Source organism: Epinephelus moara, chromosome 22 (genome assembly GCF_006386435.1).
Source record: "Epinephelus moara isolate mb chromosome 22, YSFRI_EMoa_1.0, whole genome shotgun sequence".
Lineage (NCBI taxonomy): Eukaryota > Metazoa > Chordata > Actinopteri > Perciformes > Serranidae > Epinephelus > Epinephelus moara.
In genome coordinates, this window is record NC_065527.1 from 28,739,036 (window position 1) to 28,761,422 (window position 22,387).

The 22,387-nt window shown below is 40.2% G+C and overlaps 2 protein-coding genes across 6 annotated transcripts in view; both read left to right on the top strand.

Annotated features, from left to right (window-relative positions):
• LOC126384277 (polyhomeotic-like protein 1) overlaps window positions 1–11,404 on the top strand; it is a 22,311-nt gene extending 10,907 nt beyond the window's left edge. For 3 of the 5 annotated variants that reach the window (XM_050035237.1, XM_050035239.1, XM_050035238.1), the window contains exons 9-15: window positions 1,630–1,765; window positions 1,857–2,029; window positions 2,896–2,986; window positions 3,777–3,864; window positions 4,367–4,586; window positions 6,415–6,622; window positions 6,787–11,404. In XM_050035237.1, the coding sequence (XP_049891194.1) occupies window positions 1,630–1,765; window positions 1,857–2,029; window positions 2,896–2,986; window positions 3,777–3,864; window positions 4,367–4,586; window positions 6,415–6,622; window positions 6,787–6,938 (1,068 nt within the window). In that variant the 3' untranslated portion in view covers window positions 6,939–11,404. The remainder of the gene's footprint in view (window positions 1–1,629; window positions 1,766–1,856; window positions 2,030–2,895; window positions 2,987–3,776; window positions 3,865–4,366; window positions 4,587–6,414; window positions 6,623–6,786) is intronic. The other 2 variants (XM_050035240.1, XM_050035241.1) reach the window with 1 other exon arrangement.
• A 3,082-nt stretch (window positions 11,405–14,486) lies between these two features.
• Window positions 14,487–22,387, top strand: part of LOC126384258 (chloride channel protein 1-like) — a 90,046-nt gene continuing 82,145 nt past the window's right edge. Inside the window, exons 1-2 of the mRNA XM_050035220.1 lie at window positions 14,487–14,569; window positions 17,638–17,811. Coding sequence (XP_049891177.1) covers window positions 14,514–14,569; window positions 17,638–17,811 — 230 coding nt within the window. The 5' untranslated portion in view covers window positions 14,487–14,513. The remainder of the gene's footprint in view (window positions 14,570–17,637; window positions 17,812–22,387) is intronic.

A 22,387-nucleotide genomic window follows, 5' to 3' on the forward strand; every position in this document is an offset into this window, starting at 1 on the left:
CCACGGCAGCAGCACAACCACACACGTCACACTATCCAGGCACCGCTGCGATACGAGTTAATCTGAGAGACAGTGGAGCACAAAGGCTCTGGAGAAGAAGCCGAGTTAGTGACATGCAGTACGGCCGAGTTAGCAAGATGCAGTAACAGGACATGAGAGACAGAGAGAGAGAAGGAGAGAAGGTGTCCGGTGTATTATAGGGGGGTCCTCTGGCAGACTAGGCCTAAGTCAGCCTAACTAGGGGCTGGTACAGGGCAAGCCTGAGCCAGCCCTAACTATAAGCTTTATCAAAGAGGAAAGTCTTAAGTCTAGTCTTAAATGTGGAGACGGTGTCTGCCTCCCAGACCGCAACAGGAAGATGATTCCACAGGAGAGGAGCCTGTGGAATGTGTTCATGAAGAGCTCTTTGAGAACATGACGGCAACTCAGTCAAAAATTAACCACTGACATAACATCTAAAATAAATAAATTGCCTCTGATATGTGGGGCACATTGAACCTTGCAGACTATCTGACAGAAATGATAGCAATTCACTTTAAAGTTAATAAAACAATATCTAAATTATAACTGAATTGCGTCTGAAATTAGGCGTTTTTGCTCCGTGCAGTATGAATGTAAACCCTGCACTTAAAGTTAAAAAATAATTCAACATATCCAAAAAATAAAATAAATTAAAAAATAAATTGCTGCTGTATTGTGAAGCGATATGCGCCATTTAATATGAATGTAAAAGTGAACAAATAAAACAATGTGTTGAGTTGAATGTGGTTGCGCATTGCTCCAGTCGAGTGATTATATGCCAGTTTTTTCTGACACAGCCTACATGCTACCTTGTTTTCATTTTCGAGATCAAAGTGCTGCCAAACCGCACTGGTTTTGCAAGAGGACATCTCTCCATTTCCCACCGTGCTGTTTTAAAACTCCAGTCTACTCGAGCATTACTGCGGGCAGGGGGACTGCTGTCTGACGGCTCTGTAGCACCCACTAGTGGCAGGTGGCTGCATGGCAGTTAAGCTGCCTTGAACATGAATAAAACACGAATTGGTTTAACTGAATAATATTTCTGGTGCAGACTAGCGAGGTGGCAGACATTAAATCGTTTAGACAACTAATTGCACGCATCCCTAGTGCCGACTGCCACCTACTTACTACCTAGGTAGTAGGCTTGGGAGGTTGACATTTCCCCAGGGTTTATGGTATTTGATGGTATTTGTGTTTAAAAAAAAGCATAAAACCTGAGCCACTGGTGATAGAAGTCATTTTAGCATGTATGTCATTGTCTACCCTACAATGCTGTGTGTTAAAGAGGCAACTGGCCTTCTTAGACAAGTCTTGCTCAATTTAAAAACTTGTGGCCCACAGAATAATAAAAAGATACTTCTTGCTGGAGGAACCAATTGCAGCAGGAGATACTGACAGTTGGAGATGGTAAATGGGTGGTGGTGGCAGACTGGCATTTGAATGAAACCATGAGGTCAAAACAAACTACTTTTGATGTTGGAAGAAGTCATCTCAGGATAAAGTTATATGTGGCAATGCTCCCAAACAAGGGCCCAACTGTTCCTGTAGCTGTTCTGTTGTCTTTCTATTGCTGCATCTCTTCAAACTGATTTTTCCTTTTTTTTTTAGGGAAAGCAGTTGACTGGCTCACTGAAAAGAAAATCAGACTCCAATTCAGCCAATGACGAAGATGGCCCCTCCCCTCCACGGCTCCAACCAGTCAGAGATCACTCCTCAGCACTCCTGACAAATCCCATCGAAGCAGGTAACAGAAACGTGTAAATCTACAAGTTTATGAATGTGAATTTAACACTATATTTAATTTTTCTTTTTTCTCCCATTCACTTCTCTACCAGGCTCTGGTGCTCCTCCTCCAGCCTCCTCCTCTCCCTCTCCTGTGCTGTCAGTGTCCCGTGGGGTCTGCGGCCAGGGGGAGAGAGCTCCTCCTCCCCAAGCTGTGGTCAAACCGAACGTCCTCACACACCTCATAGAGGGCTTCGTCATCCAGGAAGGGGCAGAGCCTTTCCCTGTGAGTACATGGGATTTGTAGGTTCCAGTACCTCTTTCGAAGGGATAGTGCATTTTTTGAAGTGGGTTTGTATGAGGTACTTACTTATAGTCAGTGTCACCATGCCCCCAGTTTGGAGAAGCAGGCAAGAATACTGCCATGGAGTCTAAGCTATATACCACTTAAAAATCAATGTCAGCTTGGGTAAGGGTTAAGGGTTAGGGGTTACGCTACATTTTGAATGTTTCACTGCTTTACCTTGCTTTCAGACAAGGAACAGAAGCAGGTATCTCAGCTCTCTCCAAAGCCACCAGACTCCTTTGACAAAAACAGTAATTTTTCCCTGGCATGTCAGGGGTGTTGCTAGTCTACTGCTGCCTCGAATGGTCAGTTTGTTCATATTATTGTGTGACTGTTGTTTTAAAGGGGTAGTTCAGATTCAACAAAGTCACAAACAAACTAACTGATCTAGGCAGTGGTAGACCAGCAGCTCCTGTGTTCTGCAAGGTACAATTACTGTTTTTGTCAAAGGAGTCTGGTTCTCTGTCTGAAAAGGGCTGTCTGATGGAAAGGTTGTGAAAATATGCTAAACATAGGGTTGCTTAAACTGATATTGATTTTTTTCAGTTGGCAAATATACATTTTGCTGCCGTTGCCATCTACAGCAGTATATTGCTTAGCTTCCATGACAGTACCCCTGTCTGCTTCTTCAAACTGGGGAAGTGTGGACCATCTACTGTAGGTAATATACGATAGTTAAGTACCTCATACAACCCAATTTCCAAAGACCCAAACTATCCCTTTAACATTACAACTGAAAGCCCAAGACTCTTAAATGGCACTGACACCCAGTCTTTTATTTATTGCTTCTTGTGTTTGATTGACAGGTATGTGGTTCATTAAAGGACTCGGCTGGCGAGGATTTAACCAATGACAGTCCGGACACTAACCAATCAGAGACTCTTACAACAGCGACAGGTAACCGCCAAACTGCTCTGAAAGTACTCCTGCTTTCTACAAGAATATTACCTTGCATGTTCGTTTGACAACAGTACTTAAAAGTATTTACATCCTCCAAATACACTGAAATTCGATTTTTAGTGTCATGTGACTACAATATTTCAAAACAGGTTTGTAGTTAAAGGTTAAAGGGTAACTTTGTTATTTTTCAACCTGGACCCTATTTTCCCATGTTTTTGTGCCTAAGTAAGTAATGTGAACAATTTTGGAACTGGTCCAGTATTAAGCAAGACCATTGCAGTTGGCAGCAGAAACACATGGGAGAATAGGGTCCAGCTTGGAAAATACCAAAGATACCCTTTAAGGACGTCAATTTTAGGTGCTATATGCACGTAAAGGTTAGCTGTCCTTGCTACTTTGCTATTTAACCTTGACAAAATAATTAACACAACATGGACACATGGAGGGCAGGATTTTACACTGTGCAACAAACTGATTCTCGTCTGAACCTTGTTTGTCCGAGCTGGGCCACAGGAACGCACAGAGGTTTTAATTACAGCCTTTGAGCTGGGAGTTTCCCACCTCTGACTTAAAGTGGAAGCAACAGAACAGCACTGTGAAATATCATTACAGTCGTCTTTTCTCAGTGCGGTAGGATGGTGTAGAATAAGGAAAATGGGTTTTGTGTGCTTCTCTGGATTTTCTAATATAACATCAAGTAGTGCACAGGTGTATTTATGTACAAATCATAGAAATGATATATTTACCGTCTGCTTTGTTTTTCTTTTTTTCCAAACTCTCCCCCCAGTGCTGAAGTGTGAGTACTGTAAAAACTTTGCTCCTGCCAGCCAGTTCAGAGGCACCAAAAGGTTCTGCTCCATGACTTGTGCCAAGAGGTACTTCAACATGCATGAAATATAATATATGCAGCGGGAGCCATCTCAGAAAAAAGCTGTACTGCTGAGATTGAGAAAATGGAGTGTAGATTCTCAGGTGGCTGCAGTTGTATATTTCACAGCATGTTTGTTTCTGTTCTTATGTTTTATTCTTATGTTTAAAATCTGTGATACACCTCATCCACTCTCTCTACAGTAATGGCATGTGAACACATGATTGTTTTCACGTCACACTGCAGTTCAATCCAGTTTATTTTTTGTCTCTTTTGAATTTGCTCCATATTAAAATGTATGTATTATGTTGTATATGTTCCACCGTGTAAACAATGCACTGTCTGCATTGTTTTGAATTTTACATTTTCTGCTTCTGCTTTGCATTTGTCTCTTTGCCCACTACCTGTGTATGCATTATATACCGCGTATGGTGCAAAGAGATGAAAACTGTATGTGTTGCTCGTCTTGGCTTCAGTACCGTATATGTCACTCTTTGTCTACGATACAGTATGTATTGGTTCCCCAGGTACAACGTCAGCTTCAGGCAGCACTTCTGCATGCGGCAGGGTCAAGGTCAAGGTCAAGATCACACTCCAGATCAGAATCAAGGCCCGGGTCACCTCTCCAACTCAGACGAGGAGGGAGGAATTACAAGGCGGAGGGTTCCCCGCAGGACCAGCTCAGAAATAGCCAGTGCCAAGATAGCTGGGAGACCCATACCTGTCAAGGTGAGAAGGAGCCGCACATTTTATACATTTACATGGAGCTAAAGAAACCGTAGAAAATTAATTTCTTTCTTTTTTAATATGTTTGTATGCCTATGTGCCGGCGATAGCTGTGGCCGAAGGCATTATCTTTTGGTTTGTTCATCTGTTCATCCTATTCTCGTGAACAGGATCTCAAGAACATCTTGACAGAATTTCTTCAAATTTGGCACAAACATCCACATAGGATGAGCTGATTAGATTTTGTTGGTCAAAGGTCAAGGTTACTGTGACCTGATTTGTCCCATTCTTGTAAGCGCGACATCTTGAGAATAACTTAACAGAATTTCTTCAAATTTGGCCCAAAAGTCCACATGGACTTACAGATGAACTGATAAGATTTTTGTGGTTAAAGGTCAAGGTGACTGTGACCTGGTCCATCCCATTTTTGGGAAAAACAACTTAAAGAATGTCTTGACAGAATTTCTTCAAATTTGGCCCAAACGCCCACTTGGACTCAAGGATGGACTGATTATATTTTAATGGTCAAAGGTCAAGGTCAGTGTGACCTTACGAAAAATGTTTTTAGCCATAATTCAAGAATTCACATGCTAATTATAACAATATTTGACACAAATGTCTAACAGGATAAAATTATGTGATGGCATTTCATATCCAAAAGGTCAAAGGTCAGCTTCACTGTGACATCATAATGTTCTGCAAAAACACTGACTCAGGAACAAAAGGGGAGACATGTGGTCAGATATTGAATTGGTGACACTAATCTTGGATGTCCATCTTAAAACTTTGTTGATTGTACAGATCTTCTATGCTGACGGGTTATGTATGAAGCTGTATTTGAATTTTTGTCAACTGTCATGGCTACTCATGTCATTGCTAGTCTGGACAGACAGTATGTGTTACTGTGTGATTTTTGTGTATGCAAACTAACCCCTTTAAACGCCAAAGTCACACAATGATACAAACAAGCTGGTTGAGGCAGCAGTAGACCAGCAGCTTCTGTGTTCAGCGAGGTTAAAGGTATACAATGCAGGAATTTTATAAAAAACAAAGACTTACACAGAAGTAATCTCTCTGAATCATCACTTATGACCCACTAGAAGACAGCGATGCATTTTTTAGCTGAGACTCCACCCTCTATTTTCTTATATTCTTCTCATTTTCTGTGATCAGTAATTTAGGGGCGTTACCCCACAGCGACCAGGTGAGATCAGAGCTTTATAAAAAGCTAGCGATCGGTTGTCAGACCATAAGCAGCAGGCATCCAAGAGACACAGTGCCAAAAAAATGCAAATATAGCCAGGCGAAACCAAGAATGCTGCATAGTATCCCTTTAAATCACTGTTTCTCTCAATGGAGTCTGACTTTAAAGACAGAGTGATATAACGGCCTCAGTGAAGTGGTGAAAATATGCTGATCACAGCAGAACATCTCGCCTGCTTCTCCAAACTAGAGACGTGCCGACTGGCATCTACTGTATGTAATACACTCATTATGGTTAAATACCTCATACAACTAAAATTTAACTATCCCTTTAAGCCTGTTTGCCCCCGTGTGGCTGCAAGCAGGAACTGCAAGCTTTAAAAAACAAATCACCCGATAAGAATCATTCTCTCTGTGATGTTGCCAAACTCTTTTGTGGGCTTTATTTCTATGATGGAGCTTTTCATTTTCATTTTATATAATAATAACGTTGCTTGGCACAGCTTTAAACTTTACATGTAATCACACACAGGGAAACAATCCAGTGCAACCACAGGGCTTCTACTGTCAACCACTGAGCCATTTTATAAACCTTGCTCACGCGTTCCTCTGCTTCTCCTCCCCGCAGTGCCGTTCAGAGTCCAGCCATTCGGACGAGGAGTCCAGTGGAGAGGAGGATGAAGATGACCCCATGTCCCTCTCGCCTGCCTCCTCAGCCTCCTGCCACCAGCTGCCTCCTCCACTCCCGACGGAGAGTTCTGCACCCAGCTGCCTGCCTGCTAGCCCTGCACAGTGGAGCGTGGAGGACGTGTCACAGTTTATTTCCTCACTACAAGGTTGGAAGATCTTTACGGCAAAATACTGATACTGATCTGTTTTGTGTGCGTGTTGCACATTATCCATTCTTCATTGCTCTTCTTGTCTTCCTGTCTGTTTTCAATGTTGTCCTCCTTCCCCATTTTTCTTTGTTTCCTTATATTCTTCATCCTCCTCTCCGCAGGCTGTGAGGAGCTGGCCTCCCAGTTCCTGTCGCAGGAGATCGACGGACAGGCCCTGCTGCTGCTGAAGGAGGAGCATCTCATGTCCACCATGAACATCAAGCTCGGTCCTGCCCTCAAGATCTGCGCCCACATTAACAACCTGAGAGACTGATGATGTCAGTGTTTCCATAAATGTTCAAAGTCAAGCCCTGGGCATTTACCCCAAACTCCTGTTCCACACCCAGTTCAGATATGGAACTGGTTCCAGAGCAGTCAGAGTCCTGGACATGTATGTAGGAGGTACAGTTCACTTTCAAAACCCAGCCAAGGCTCTTTAGCTCTAAGTATGGCTGCAGCACTTGAATCTGTCCTTGGTTTGTCCAATTCGGAGCACACTTTCAAATATCGTATTTGCACAGGAGTGTTGTTAATCTGTCATGTCTGTGAGTTGCAAAATTTCTACAGATTACCAACTATATTTTGGTGAAGATACGTGTCCCCTGAAATGCTATCTCTGCGCAATCAGTACTTGCAGTTTAGAACTAGTTATTACCAAGTGGTTTCATTTTGCTCTCTACGCCCAAGATACACTAGAAACCTTTTAAGAGACTAAAGTCTCACATCCTCTCACATCTAAAGACAATGGGAGTTTTATGTCACACACTTTTCACAAAGACTGGGGATCTTGCAGGCTCACTTCTTGCAAGACTTCAACTAAATTCCTTTTGAGATTATTTCCTATCCTGCTCCTGGTGGAAAATCTTATGCCAAACTCTTTAAAAAACATGACTTACAATTCCTCACGTCTGCAAAACATATAACTCTAGAAACACAAGATAAAAGGTGACATATGTAGACAGTATTATTGTCAATTCAGCATTAATATAACCCATATGGATAAATTATATTTGCACACATACTTTACATTTTGGATTGTGTCACCTCCACTCACTACCAGCCTCCGTTGGTTAGTTGTGCTGTTTTAGTTGGAGGAGACTGTGGGAATGAGAGGAGAGCTGCTTCAGAAATTAAAATTTCTCATTATAATGAGTGTTGATTGGAGGATGAGGTACACGCTGAATTAATCTTGTTTACTTGACAACTCCACCAGATTCTCCCCCTTTTTCCACAGTCTAAGAGAGACCCGAGACTTGTTCATGTTCTTGCACCTCCTGATGTCCCTTCCATTTTTACTGTCCACTAAGTTTTCTTCTTCCTGTTTGGTGCTGGAGAGAGCGCAGCTGTTAGTTGCTGCTAAACTCCCCTCATTGAACGTCAGTGCTTGCATAAGCCAAGACTAAAAACTTAGGATAACATGTTTGATTTTATTGAAATGTCAAGACAAGAAAAAGGCTGACTAAAGACAGATCGGACTGAGTTTTATGACCACCTTACACCAAGCAATCGAGATCACAGGGGTGCGCACCAACTGAGGTAAAGCTCACATGATTTTATCCTGACATTGGAAAATTTTCCGCAACAGTGAAGTAGCTTGAAAAGCAGTTTGGTGTAAGGCTGGCATAAGATGCACAATTTCAGTCAAACGTCTGCATTCAAAAATGTAAAAATTACAGTTTTGAATGTATTTTTAATGCAGAAGTCACTTGTATTGTGTCATCACCATAAAAACTCATATTTGTACAAGATTCCCACGTTGTATAAATAGGGCTGCCCTTTCTACAGACTTTGACCCAGGCTGTGCTTATCTTGATTCCATTTTTGCCAAATTTTATGTTCCTGCTAAAGTTCAACAAAACATTGAACACATTAGTGTTCGTTCTGTGTACTATATTGTACAGGACAAGTATTTTCAGAGATTTGCCCACTTTTTACTCTTTGAAATAAATTTAGGATTCTTTTTCTCTCATTTAGACAAACACTCCTGGCTTCTTCCTAAAATGTGTTGTTGATTACAACCCTTCTCTTTTGTTTAAGCCACAATCAGCATAGCATAAAGTCAGAAATACTGGAAAGAAATTCCAATTAAAATCTCCTCCCTATACTTATGTATCCATTGATTACGACTATAATTGATTTTATTTCCAAGTACTTTTGAAAGTGAAGAACTTAGATGATTTCTAACTTATTATGTAAAAACTAGTATTTTCAAAATAATGGTCTCTTTGTAAGAATGGGCACTTTTATTTTGGAAGATGCCTATTCTACAGTTTACAGGGTACACTTAAAAATACAGGGTACTGGCTGAGTCCAAATGAAACCTAAATCCCTTCATATTTCAAGTGAGGCAAAAAAATAGTGATGCTGCTTATAGTTTTCTCACATCCTAACCCAGTTTTTACAGACAGAGCACATGGACAGTTGACAAAACACTACTGCAAAATGTGTTTTAACATAAAGAGTTTTTCACTCAGTGTTTCTAGGGGATCCAGCTGTTTTAAGTTGTTTTTAAAAGGACTTGTTGACTCTTAAAAAGGATTGTAATCTGCAAATTCTGTGACTATTGTGTTCTGTCAGGCACTTTCAGGATTGACACTTTTTTCAAACGGTACAGCTGCTCCTGATCTATATGAAAGTATGTGTGTGAGTAAAGGGTAACGTCATGGGCTTGATTTTGTGAAATGGCTTAAAGTTTAAAGATCCAGTGTGTAGGACTTAGGAGCATCTTTTGCCAGAGTTCGAATATAATATTCATAACTTTCATTAGTGTCTCCCAAAACTAAGATTCGTGTTTTTGTTCATTTAGAATGAGTCGTTTATATCTACACACAGAGCGGTCCTCTTCCACAGAGTCTGCCATGTTGTTTCTACAGTAGCCCAGAAGAGATAAACCAAACACTGACATTGGAACGTTTTTGTGTTGGCCACTATAGTTCTCCTACACACAGGTGATGTTTCAGTTGGTTGCTGTTTGCAACCTCACCACTAGATGTCACTAAATCCTACACATTAAGACCTTATAAAGAAATGCTGGAGGTAATGTGGAGAAACTGAAGAATGAAAGTGAGCAGCAAATGTAAGCTGTTAATTTGAAGTATTTTTAAGCTACATTCATGAACAAAGCTAGAGGGTTCGTAAAGAAAAAACGGCTGGTAGCCACATGTGGACCTACGTCTAGGATGGATGACAAAAAAAAATCATACCTGAATGAATGAGTGTGTGAATGAATGAGGAAAAACTTAAACTATACTGTAATAAGTGTAAAATTTGCCTTTATATTTAAATGCACATTTGTTTGCTGGACTGCCTTGTTTAAGCTTTTTACTGTAGGAGTTTTCTCATGTTATCTCTCTGTGAACCTTGTGGCCTTTCTCACTAGTCTCTACAGTAGGTTTAGATAAGGATCGTCTGTTTTTTAACTGCTTTTCATATCATTCCTTGTTTTATATTAGTGCTTACTTTTTTACTATTGTAATTTCAAGCAATGACATCCGTTGCCTTTCCCAAAAAGCGTGACTCAATAGTAGCGACCTTGATCAAGGAATCTTGCTGTCTTCCTCATAGCTTTGTCACATAGCGTGTAACTACCAACAGTATTTACCTTTCTAGCTAGCTACCTTTGGCTTTATTGTTAGTGACTGTGGCTATTACAGTATTTTCTTTCAAAAAGGATAATAATCTTTGATAGCTGTGTGTTTTATATTTCATAGCGGTCCCCGGATTTTGAAGTGTTTAAATCAGCAGATCCCTAGGCATATTGTGAAGACCAAAAACTAGCACTTGTGCTGCGTTACAAGTGATGCGAGCCACAATTTCTTAGTCAAATGCAGGTCTGCACACATCTTACACAAAATTGTTAACAAGCAGACCATTGCAACTTTCTTTCATCGTTCTCTTAAAAAGTAGCACTTTTCCCACAAAATGACTGTGGGTTCTGCAAAAGGCCTTTTTTTAATATAAGGAGGCTACTTAAGGATCAAGATGTGTGTGCTTGCAATTATCAAAAAAACTGCAAAATCTTAGAGGGACTGAGTTTGACGAGGAGACGCTAACAATACTATCATGCAAATAAATAATCAAGGAACTGTTTTAAAACTGTGATGCCTTTGTTTTTATTTTTAAAATGGAACTGAACTGACCATGAGGGATGATTGACTCTTCTATAATGTTTTTATTCTCTACCTGCACAACGTAGTGTGACGTATATCCATTTTATGAACCTCAGATTTATCTACTTCCTGTCAGCTTTACCTTAGCCTCCAACCTTAGTGATTGAAGTCTTTTTTCATCCTTAAAGGGATAGTTTGGATTTTTCAAAGTGGAGTTATATGTGGTCCTTATCCGTAGTCAGTGTTTTATCTACAGTAGATATCAGTCGGCATGCTCCCAGTTTGGAGAAGCAACCTGGAGTCCGAACAGAAGCAAAGCAGTATGGATTGGGGTCAGCAACAAAAGGTATTTTAGCCACCAAAAAAAGTTCAAATAAACAGAAGAAATCTGAAAAGTGAATAACCTTCTAAGCCCTATGATAAGCTAATATGGCAAGGCTTAACTATACAGACCAGTGAGCAGTGATAACTAACATGTCTTTGGGGTCATCGGGTGGGAACCTCCTTTCACCAGTGTTTCGTCTATAGTTGGTCCCACGACACCTCCAGGAGGCTAGACAGTGATCTCTGGCGTCCCAGAGACACTCCCCTAATGCCAGCTCTCACTGCTCCCCGCACCAACCCTATAACCTCCTTTACCTTACTTACACATGGCTTTCTCAGCCCAAACAGCACTGCCACCTTCAACAAAGCTTTCTCAGCCCAAACAGCACNAAGATTAACTCACAGAATCAGCAAACACACTCACCTTGCAGCATTGTCTCAAACAAAAGGGATTCAAATAGGCCACTCCCACACTTAAATAACCTTCTTCTTCCTGGATTTTCTCCTGAGAGGACTGATTGGTGGATCTCTCCACCTGCTCTCAAGGAGTTATGTACCCTGCCTGGTAGGTCCCCCTGCTGGCCCCCAACTGACATTATTCCTCCTCATCCAAATCCACTGACTAGATCTAGCTGCTTCATCTGACATCTAAAAAAAATCTATATCAGTTTAAGTGGATGCTATATTGAGAATATTTCACTTCTTTACTTTTCTGTCAGCCTATTTTGATGAGTAGGCTTTTGAAAGCTTGAGTTCCCCATCTATGCTCTCATCAAAGCCACCAGACTACATTGAGAGAAACGGTCATTTTAGCTTTCTAAACTTGGGAGCAGTTGGATTATTGCTGCTTTGATTAGTTAGTTAGTGTGACTCTGTGACTTTGGTGAATCCAAACTAACCCTTTTAAATGGCAAAGTCACTCAGTAACACAAACAAAATAACCGTTCGAGGCAGAGGTAGACCAGCAGCTCCTGTTTTTAGCAATATTAAATCGCTGTTTTTCTCAATAGAGTCTGGCTTTGATGAGAGCAATATGCAAGCTTCATTGTCACATTGGACATCATGTTCTGACATTGAGGAAAAGCAGTGAGAATATTCTAAATATAGTGTACACTTAATCTGATATTGATTTATTTATTTTTTAGGTGGGCTAACATATGTATTGTTGCTGACCCTGTAACAGCAGTAGACTCCAGCCTGCTTCTCCAAACTATTGATGTGCCACTTAAAAACATTAGGAACTATCCCTTTAATGCTACCTTTAGCTTTGTACATATTGTTGATAGTATTTACTATTGGTGTTTGTATACAGATCATTTTGATGATCACCTCAGAATGGCAAGTCTTTTTGCTCTGTCTTATTGTCTTTCCTTACTTCTGCTTCAGACCTTCAAGTTTAAATGTAGGGCCTGGTGTTACACTGTATCCTGTGACTTGAATCAGAACTTCAGTCTTGAGAAGATGACCAAAAAAACCTTGATTTCTAACACAAGTAAACAACTTGATTGACCTTTGATTGATGACAACAGTCAGATGCAGATTTACTCAGTTTTTCTGTCTTGTCAAACTCTGTTTTCAATTAACAGTTTATTTATATCTTTGGCTAAGACATTTGAGAATGACGTATAACCCTGCTTAGGTAGTTAGTATGAATATGAATACATGGTTGAGTATCATGCTAATTCTGTGTGTGATGCAAAAAGCTGCCTTTAAGGTTTCCATGCCCTGAACGAAAAGTCTGCATTGTCATCCTTTGATGGTCCACATAGAAGACATGGAAAGAAAAGCAATCCTAGTTTTATAGTGCAGTATTTTAGTCCATTCACATTGTTATAAAGTGCATCCCCTGCTGTTGCTTCTGAGAAGCTGTTTGTATGTATAAATATATATGTTACAGGTAAAAAGTGCAGGAAATTTACAGTTCTCTTTCATCATATTAGGCTTTAAGAGGACGATAGCTAGTCTACAGAAAAAGAAATATTTACAATTCATATATTACTTTTCAAAAATAAAGGTTTAACTGTTCCAACAGTTCAAACAAATATAAGCAATGTGCATTTTTCTGCTAAAAGTTTTTTTCTTTCATTCATTCTTCATTCTTGCAGCAGTCCTCCAGTAGGACAACAGCACCAATGTAGTCCTGAATGATGTTGGTCCCAGCCAATCAGAGCACAGCATAGTTGTAAGCCTCTCCATATCCCGCCTCCCTCAGGTACTTCTCGAAGTCCAGTGTTTCAGGCACTCTGAGAACTGTCCTCCCATTTGCTGATTTCTCTCCGTTCTGCAGAGTTCTAATGAGCTCTGACATGGAGAACCGTTGGTCAGAGCGCCAGTGGCAGCAGCCTCTGATGATGGAGTACCTACAGACCAAGATATGGTAAAACACTGTTAAACAATACAATTTAAACATTAAAACTGAAAATATCACACCATTTGACACGTGCCAAATTCTTATTTACAAAGACAATCTCTCCAAAGAAATAATGGATATGGTCAACATTATCTTTTGTAAATATCACATTGACTTAGGCTATATAAGGAAAAATCTGAAAAGAAAAACCCTCATTAACTTGGTTTAGACATGAGTTAAAGAAGTATTTTTTTTCTCTTTACATATATCAAGTGATACACCTGTGCAAAAAGTCTGTCAAACTATGTCACAATGTCTGGTATTTTGACCGAGATAGACAGTTTGTTGTGCATTATCTATTCTTTGGGTTGGCTCTGCAACCATATGGTTTTGACCTTAGATTTTGCTTTGAATACAACTACTGTATATATTGCCATTCTCTCCAAAAAAATAAAGGAGGAAGAAGGATATTGTGAAAATGTCAAGAGCATTTAATAGAACTATGAAATCTGATGCCAGTTTTTGATACTTGTGATAGGGACTTAGATTGGAAAAAAATCAAAAGAACAATGAAAAATATAATAAAACTATATTGTCAGCCTAGCCTAGCCTAAGGTAAGATGTTCCTCCCATCTCCACTACTTCAGAATTGTTTTCAAGGCATTATCAATAGTGGGGAATCATTTTAGCAGCATTGTGTGAGCATTGAGGTGAGGAATCTATATGCTTTAGCACAGGGGTCAGCAACCTGTACTATCAACAGAGCCCTTTTTGGCCCAAAAAGCTCCCAAATAATTTGCCTGGAGCCGCAAAACATATCTGAGCACCACATGAGTTTCCTAGGGTGCTGAGTAGCTGACCTGATAGAGCAGGCGCCCCATGCACAATGTCCTTCCAGCAGCAGCCACAGCTTCAGGTTCGTCCTTTTGCTGCATGTCATCCCCCCTCTCTCCCTGTTTCATGCTACCACTGTCCTATCAAATAAAGCCCCCATAAAATCTTTTTGAAGAACTGTTTTGTGCTGTTTGTCTTACAGTGAGTTGGAGCAGGTGGCTAGCCGTTTGAGATGCTTTCCTCTTTGAAGATACTGCAGAAGCTCAGTCGCCATGATGTGGGCAAACGGTGGGTCACCTATAAGCAAAGAAGTTTTTGTTTTAAATGAGTTGCTTAGTGTCTAGCTGCAGTGATTGATTATATAAACAGCTTCTCTTGGAGGTATATCTGGAATTTCAGAACACCCACCTAATGTGACCATTTCATAGAGCAGGATACCAAAGGACCATCTGTCAAAAGAAGAGTTAGAGAAGGGCATTAAGTCACGAAACAGGAAAGGATTCAGGTCTCAGGTTAAACTAATGTTTATACAGTGTATAGGCACATATTTGCTTAGAAATCCATCCTTTATATCCCCTATAAATGGGCAGTATTTATGTAGGGGGCAGTGGAATCAACATTTACAGGCATTTTCAAACACAGGAATTGTTAATTAATCTTGTGCACCAGAAATGATTAAAACACCTTTGACCCTTTGTTACAAATATTAAAAATGGTGGTGAAGCTTGCTTTTATTATAAACACATTAACACAATTTGAATAGACCAGTCATTCAACATCCTGTGATTTACTGGGCTAAAACCATGTGGGAACATTGAGCTCCCGCTTTGATAACTCTGGCCGGGACATTTCAATGACATGCTTTACCTTCCTTGCATTTCATTTTCTTACAGAGGACATAGACACTCACACGTCACTGCTCCGACTGCTGGGTCGTCTGCTCAGCACTTCAGGTGCCTGCCACTTCCTCATCTCCATGTCCTCTACTTCCCCCGGTGAATGGGCCTGTGTTCTCCTGCGGTAGGCCGAGCCTAATCCCCACAGCTTCGCTGTCAGATCTCCACCAACCAGAACGCTGCGAGCTCCTACGTTGCCATGGATGCACTGCTGACTGTGTAGGTACTCCTAAAAGATGTTCAGACAAAGACAAGGTGATAAGAGATGCTGTAAATGATGTTTTCTTAGGACCTGGCTGTGAAAAGTAGAGAACTCCAGCAGTATAAGGACACAAAATACAGAGTACAAATCCTTCTTTCTTCTGCAGATTTCTCATTATATTTTCTTTTGACTAACAGTACAACAACATAACCCTAACCCAGAGAGTGAAGGTATTGTTCAGACTGTATTTGCTCTATAATTGAGTCAACAGCAGAGGAGAACTGAGAGCCGGTCAAAAGTAAACTGAGAGACATTTGCTTACCACTTTATCATAACAGATTACAGTGTTTTCCCTAGTTTGACTGTTTGGGCTGCATGTGCATTGAGGTAACTCAGTTAAACACACCAAATTCTGTTGTCAAATTTAACACTCAAAAGTTTCTTTCAAACTTTATCATGTATTTTCCTAAAAAATATCAGTCCACATTCCCCATGAACCACTCTTCTCAACAGCTTAGCTCAGATCCACCGCACAGCACTTATTTTAAAAGAGAATATGTCACTTTTAAAGCTGGTTGGCCTGTTACTGCAGCTGTTTCATTCAACAGTGGTGAAGACAATAGGAAGCAGGTGCCAGGAGTTGAGCCTTCATTAAAACAAAATTATGACTAGTGTGTTAAATGCATGCAAAATCAATCAGAGCACACAAGGTCAAATGGCCTCCTAAGTTGCTATATGAGCAGTAATGCAGCATTTAAAGGGCTATTTTTGAAATACAGTCCATATCCAGGTGCTCATACCACATGAAATATAACAAGGCTACATAACATCACTTCTAGCAAGTTTCACAGAGTGTTTTGTTTTTCCTCTATTATTCTCTGGACTAGTTCATCTTGAAACATAAAAATACGGAATCCATCAACATGTTAGCCGTTCAGTACCGGGCCTGTTTCTAACAGGTAGCCTCCCGACAACTTTATCTTCACTTTACCGTTTAAGACAAGTAAACTAACCATCAACACCTGCCTCACTCAGGGACTCACAGCTTTGCAGTTTACAGCTGTGTGTGGCTGCAGAGTAACATTGGAGTCGGTGTCGTCAAGTGATTTTATCGTAAACTTTTGGTGATGTAAACCTATGTGACACTCGCGGCTCGACAAAAAAGCTACATATATGTAAATGTGAAATAGTTATTGTATCATAAGAGCCTGTCACAGGTTACAGCGTGATGATTAGAGGAGACATGGCAGAGCATAAAGGTCCAGGTGGAAAAAAAAACAACTCAAAAGGAAACCACCTGTTGATTTATAGAGATCCTAGGGTGCATTTTTGTATTTATGTTGTTCTATTAATATTGTATACAGAATCTGTATCTCTTATTTTGTTGCAATTCTTCAAATAATAAGAATTTTTCTTTTTTACTCATTTGTCATATTGTCAAGAATATTGTTAATGCTAAAATACCCTGATATATTGTTAGATTGTTTTATGGCCATATCACCCACCCATACCCGGCAGCCTGTACAGTTGTGGGGGAAACACTGAATTGGGACATAGGCAGACAGGGAGTTAACAGTAAGACAGAATGAAGTCCCACACATACAGTATTTTGATCCTTGAAGCAGTGACAGAGACTGTCAGACAGAAGGACAGATAGACAGCAGTTTAACCAACCAGAGCAGAGGCCACTTGTCCTGCCATGGTGAAGATCCTCTTCTCTGTCATTTGACATGGAGACTCTGAACCTGCATTATCCTTCAGTGAGAGAGGAGAAGGAAAAACACCAGTTATTGTCAGTCTCCTTATAGTAGCTTTTTGATTCAGACTGCCAGACCTGTCTTTTATGACATATGATATGGATACTGCTGTCTCTCCCTTTCAGCAGCAGTAAGATATATGGGTCTATACTGCCCCACATAGGCAAAGAGCAGTACTTTAACTACACTGTATTTCAAAAGTCACAATCTTTGCAGCCATTGTCAGGGTTTAGAGTTAAGTTTTAATGTTATTTGTCCAGTTAGAAGGTTTTAAAGTGCTTTGTATAATAACTTCTCTTTGTTTTCCTGCCCAGTTTAAACTTTAATAACCATCGTCCATCTTAAAATAAGCTGATTCCTTTACAGATGGCATCAAAAGTCTGAAATATTGCCCTCTGAAATGAGCACATATCCTGCAGTTTGTGATGTAAACCTCACTCTGAATAATCTGTCTCTGTTTAGGTGATTGATAGATGACTGTACCTGTCGACATCTCCACAGGTACCCCAGCAGGTCTCTGTGCTGCAGCTCCTCCACAACCATCATGAGGGGCGGCTGGACTGAAACCACACCGAGCAGCTCAGGTAGGAAGGGGTGCGGCCCCAGCCCCGACACGAAGGAGGCAAAACCCAAAAAGTGCTGCTTCTCACTGTTGTTTGCCGTTTCTGAGAGAGAATAACAGAATGAGTTTTATTACTTTTATTTGTAGTTTTTTAATGTGGAAAATCACTCCACTGATGTTCTAGAGACAGTGGAAGCTCTGATATGAAGCACATCCAAGCACATAAAAAAAGTACAAAACTCTGTTGTCTGTGAACCAGTTGTCAGACCATTGAACAGGAGAGCAAAACTAAACTTTTCTCTGCACTTCTGCAGCAGACATGCAGTAAGCAGTTGGATCTCTTTTAGGTTTCACTTTGTAAATCTCACTTTACCCTTCAGCATCCTCAGGATGACATTCCTGTTGTCCATGCGGGCTCTATAAAGGCTGACTGTGTCACTGGGCTTAATGGAGAAGGTCAGCGGCAGGGCAGTGATCTGGCTAAAGGAACCATGATGCCTCCCTGTGGACATCTGTGGTACTGCAGCAAGAGTTGGCCTGACATTCTGCTGCACTTCTTGAACTGACATTGGCACCTCTTCATGTTCTAATGGGTTTATACCTGCAGGTGCTATTAAGAGAGACATAGATATAGGACAGTTTAGTAAACTGAGTTACATTGAAAAAATCTAACAAGAATAAGATGGACAGAGAGACTATTGCATGCTCGCTTACCATCAATACCCTGTAGGTGATGTCTGTGGCTGTGTCTTTGTGTATGTCTGTGCGATGAGCTGTGGGAGGGATGTTGAAGGGATGCAATCCGTGACCGTTTCCGTTGAGGACGGTACCTCATTATGAGCAGGGCCAGTAAGGTGACCAGAGTTGCCAGGAGGAGCAGCGTAGGGACGATAATCACTGCCTGCAGATGCTCTCTTACAACTGAGAGAGAAAGAGAGAAGTTTATGTGTAAATGTCAGGTTCAAGAGGAGACTTTAAGACTTTAAAGTACAAGGTGTTTTGTGTGCCAGCTGGCAAGTTGGTGTAATTAGGAATGTCCTAACCCCTTGTTCCCTCTATCTAAGTTAAGACAGTACTGAGATGCTCAATCGACGCTCAACAATTACTCATTGACTTTAGAAACATCGTGTATTATTGAACTTTTGAAAAACTTTTGAAATAACTTTAGGAACATCATTCAACTGAGAAACAGGCGCAAGGTGAACTACACATGCCACAGCCTTTGGTTTGAGCTTTAAGGGAAGGCCAAAAGCACACCCCTGTAGAGGAAAGGAGTGCGTTGGATTTATAACTTAAGCAAAAAATGAGTGTCAATGTGAAATGGAATGCGGCACAATAATAATTTTATCTGAACTATCTTGTTTTTATAATCAGGAAATACAAAGGGACCCATTTAGAATGTTTATGTTGTCCGGTTTGAAACGGTCTATACACTTTTACAATCAGAGAATTATTTATTTCCTTTTTCCAACAAACACAGGGAGCCACTGTAGGGGATAAAGAGCTACATGATGCTCGTACCCCTGGCCCAGCTCAGTGTTCAAATACAGCAGGATGAACACATTGGCTGTTGAAAAGCTTGTACCTCCCAAGTGTTGACAGGTGCGCTGCTTTAAAATTACATCATCCTCTGTTTACAACAGTGTTGATATGTTGATGTATAGCTAGATGACACTGTAATTTAAAAGCATGTCAGTATTTGAGTACAACTATAAATACCTTCACACTAACGTCAGGATGCCGGAATTTTAAACGTTGATACAATACTAGTAGAAAAAAATTATACTCAGTGTCTCTTTTGATACCATGGCAAAAGAGAGAAAAAGTGGCTGCAGAGAATGCTGTAACAGCCACTGGTTGAGGACCAGTTGATTTTCTTCCCTCTGGTTTCATCTGTTCAGCCTTAGGTTGAAAATCTGATTTCAGATCTGTTCTTTTTGAATCACTTCTGCATGTTTGATGCTACTGACTATATAATTAACTCAGATCATGCTGTTTTAAACATGTGGAATTGATAAAGTATATAAGTATCAATACTTCTGACAACAATACCTCACTCTGTAAGACAAGTTTATTAAGTGAGCGGCACAGTCATGCAGCAGTTAGTGCTGTCGCCTCACAGGTTTGAACCCTCTGTGAGTAGTTTGCATGTTCTCCCTGTGTCAGCATGGGTTCTCTCCAGGTTCTCCAGATCCCTCCCACAGTCCAAAGTCATGCAGGTCAGGCTAACTGGTGACTTTAAATTGCCCGTAGTTGTAAATGTAAGTGTGAACGTGTGTGACTTTCCACCAAACACTTTCGGTATGGTATCTTTGGAGCCAAAAGTAACACTGCAGACATGGTGCCTGGACCCTACATCAGTTTAGCCTTTCCACCACAAACAATTCTCTTAAATGTGGGCGGTTACTCACTGCTCTATCCACCACTCGCTGTATTTCTTTATTACTGGTGACACAGATGGAAGTCTGCACCTCGTTTATCAATCACAGAACAAGGCTGCACGCCAACATTTTCAAAAACAAAAAAGAACAGACTGCAGTGAGAGTCTCTATCCATGGATTATTTAAAAATTTGTAGGTTTGTGCATTTAGTTCTTCTCAGGCAAGCTCAGGGGTTTAGTGTTGCCGGAGCCCACAGGAAGGCTTTTTTTTTTTTTTTTTTGTCCAAGTGAGGATTAGAATAAGCAGTTCACATAATCCGGTTGAAATGAAAAGAAATATTTTAAATGCTTGAAGATCTTCTCATTATTAAAAGTGTATATGTCATACAAACAGACAATGACAATCAATGGAATGGTCAAAGTTGTCACATTGAAATTTAAGGTGTGCTGATGGATTCTTGTCATTGCCTCATGCATCGAGTAACATTACAAGTAAATGTTCCATCTTAAAAGATGCTGGCAGTCGGCCCAGTGAATTAAATTATTACATTCAGACTACAGCTGCTGTGAGAGGCAGCAAAACATCTTTTATTTTTACAGTTTGCCAAGTGGTTGTTGTCCTGAGAACAGCATTTTGTACGATAGCCCTGGTACAACAACTTCCTCAGCCAATCAATGATTGTGATGTCATCAAAGAGAGCCCTGCTGCCAGTGCCCTGCTAAATATATACAAAACAGCTGTGCAAAGACGTGAAAATAAGAAGATGAGACCCAACCTGAAAGTTTTTCTTTAGTTTACACTAGTCTACAGACATTTAAATATGAATCGGCTTTTTACATTTATTGTTAGTATTTTGCCACCATGGAACTAAGCTCACATTAGCTTGCAAGGTGAGCTTACAGTTAAACAGCAAAAGCTCCAGCTGCTTAGTATTAACTCCTTGATCATAACAGAATACTCTAACGTTAACTGTCATTCCTGCTCAATTTTGAAAGAAACAAGAAAATTTGTTCTTTTTTGGTATCGTCAAAACGATAGTGAGTCATAGATGTTTGTTTCTGGCTGCTAGCATGCTAAAATGTGCATGCTAGCCTACCAACTGTATCCTTAATTGTTCTCCAGGATTGTACCCAGTGACAGAAAGTTTTGCGTAATGAAAGTGAGGCTTATGGGGAACCAATCTAAAGCACATGATAAACCAAGAACACCTTTTAATGTTTTGGCCTTTTAAATGAGCAGTGGGGGAAGTTATTAACTTAAATGATCAAGCAATAGATTAGCAGAAAGCATTAACTAGCTAGCATGATAGCTAGCTATCTCTGTTATCTAATGTTGTCTTGAGACCATCACATGGATGTTGACCCTGGATGGGTCGCAGTGGGTCGCCCAGTGTCAGCCAAGATAGGCTCCGAGATGAGCATTTACGGATAATGAATGTTTATTGCAACGGTACAAGCTAGGACAAAATGAAAAGGAAATTAACTTTTAAATCTGAATATTGTGTAATCAGTCAGATATGAATTAAATCATCAGTTCTCAGTGAAAAACAGGAGAATATCAGCAGGAATTCACTTAATTTAGTCAGTTTGTTATAGCTCAAAAATATTTTTTGCCATAAAGCTAATCTTGTTATTTTATTTTAATGCTTTTTGTCGTAGTTTCTATACTTTTTGTCACTATGATAATGAGTCTGTATAATTCAAAGGCATGTGGACAGCATTAACCAGCATTGCTTGTCATTGTCATACTATTGCATTGCTCATTGCCTGTGCCCCACTTGGCTGTTAAACAACCCGTCCTGCTGCATTGTTGCTTTATCGCCAACATAATACAACTGGGCTGTAACTGGCAGTAAGACTGGTCCAGGAGCTTTAGTTGAGTCATACATCACTAAGATTCAGACAGTGCTAATTAGAGCTGTGATACCTCTGAGGTATAGACCAAAATAACCCAGTACCAAGTAGTATTGTAGCTTCTCCAGTCAAATGATACCTGCCTTCGATCCTTTTTGTACCCAGTTTATAAGATATTTGTATGGTTTTGCTTAAATCCAGTCACTGCAAGCATTCACTGATTTGCAACATGTGATTGGCCCACTGCTGCAGCATCTACAACCCATACATCATTTTGTGTGGTGAAGTCAAGCATGGTGTATTTGACATATGTTATTTTTGTAAAGTTATTAAATAATTATTTTAATCATTTGAATGCATTCAGAATGTTTCTGCGTAAGAATAATTTGCATGGGTAAGCGAAAAAAAAGATATCAAATGAAGTACTCTGTTGGTATTGGTGTCACTTTAACATT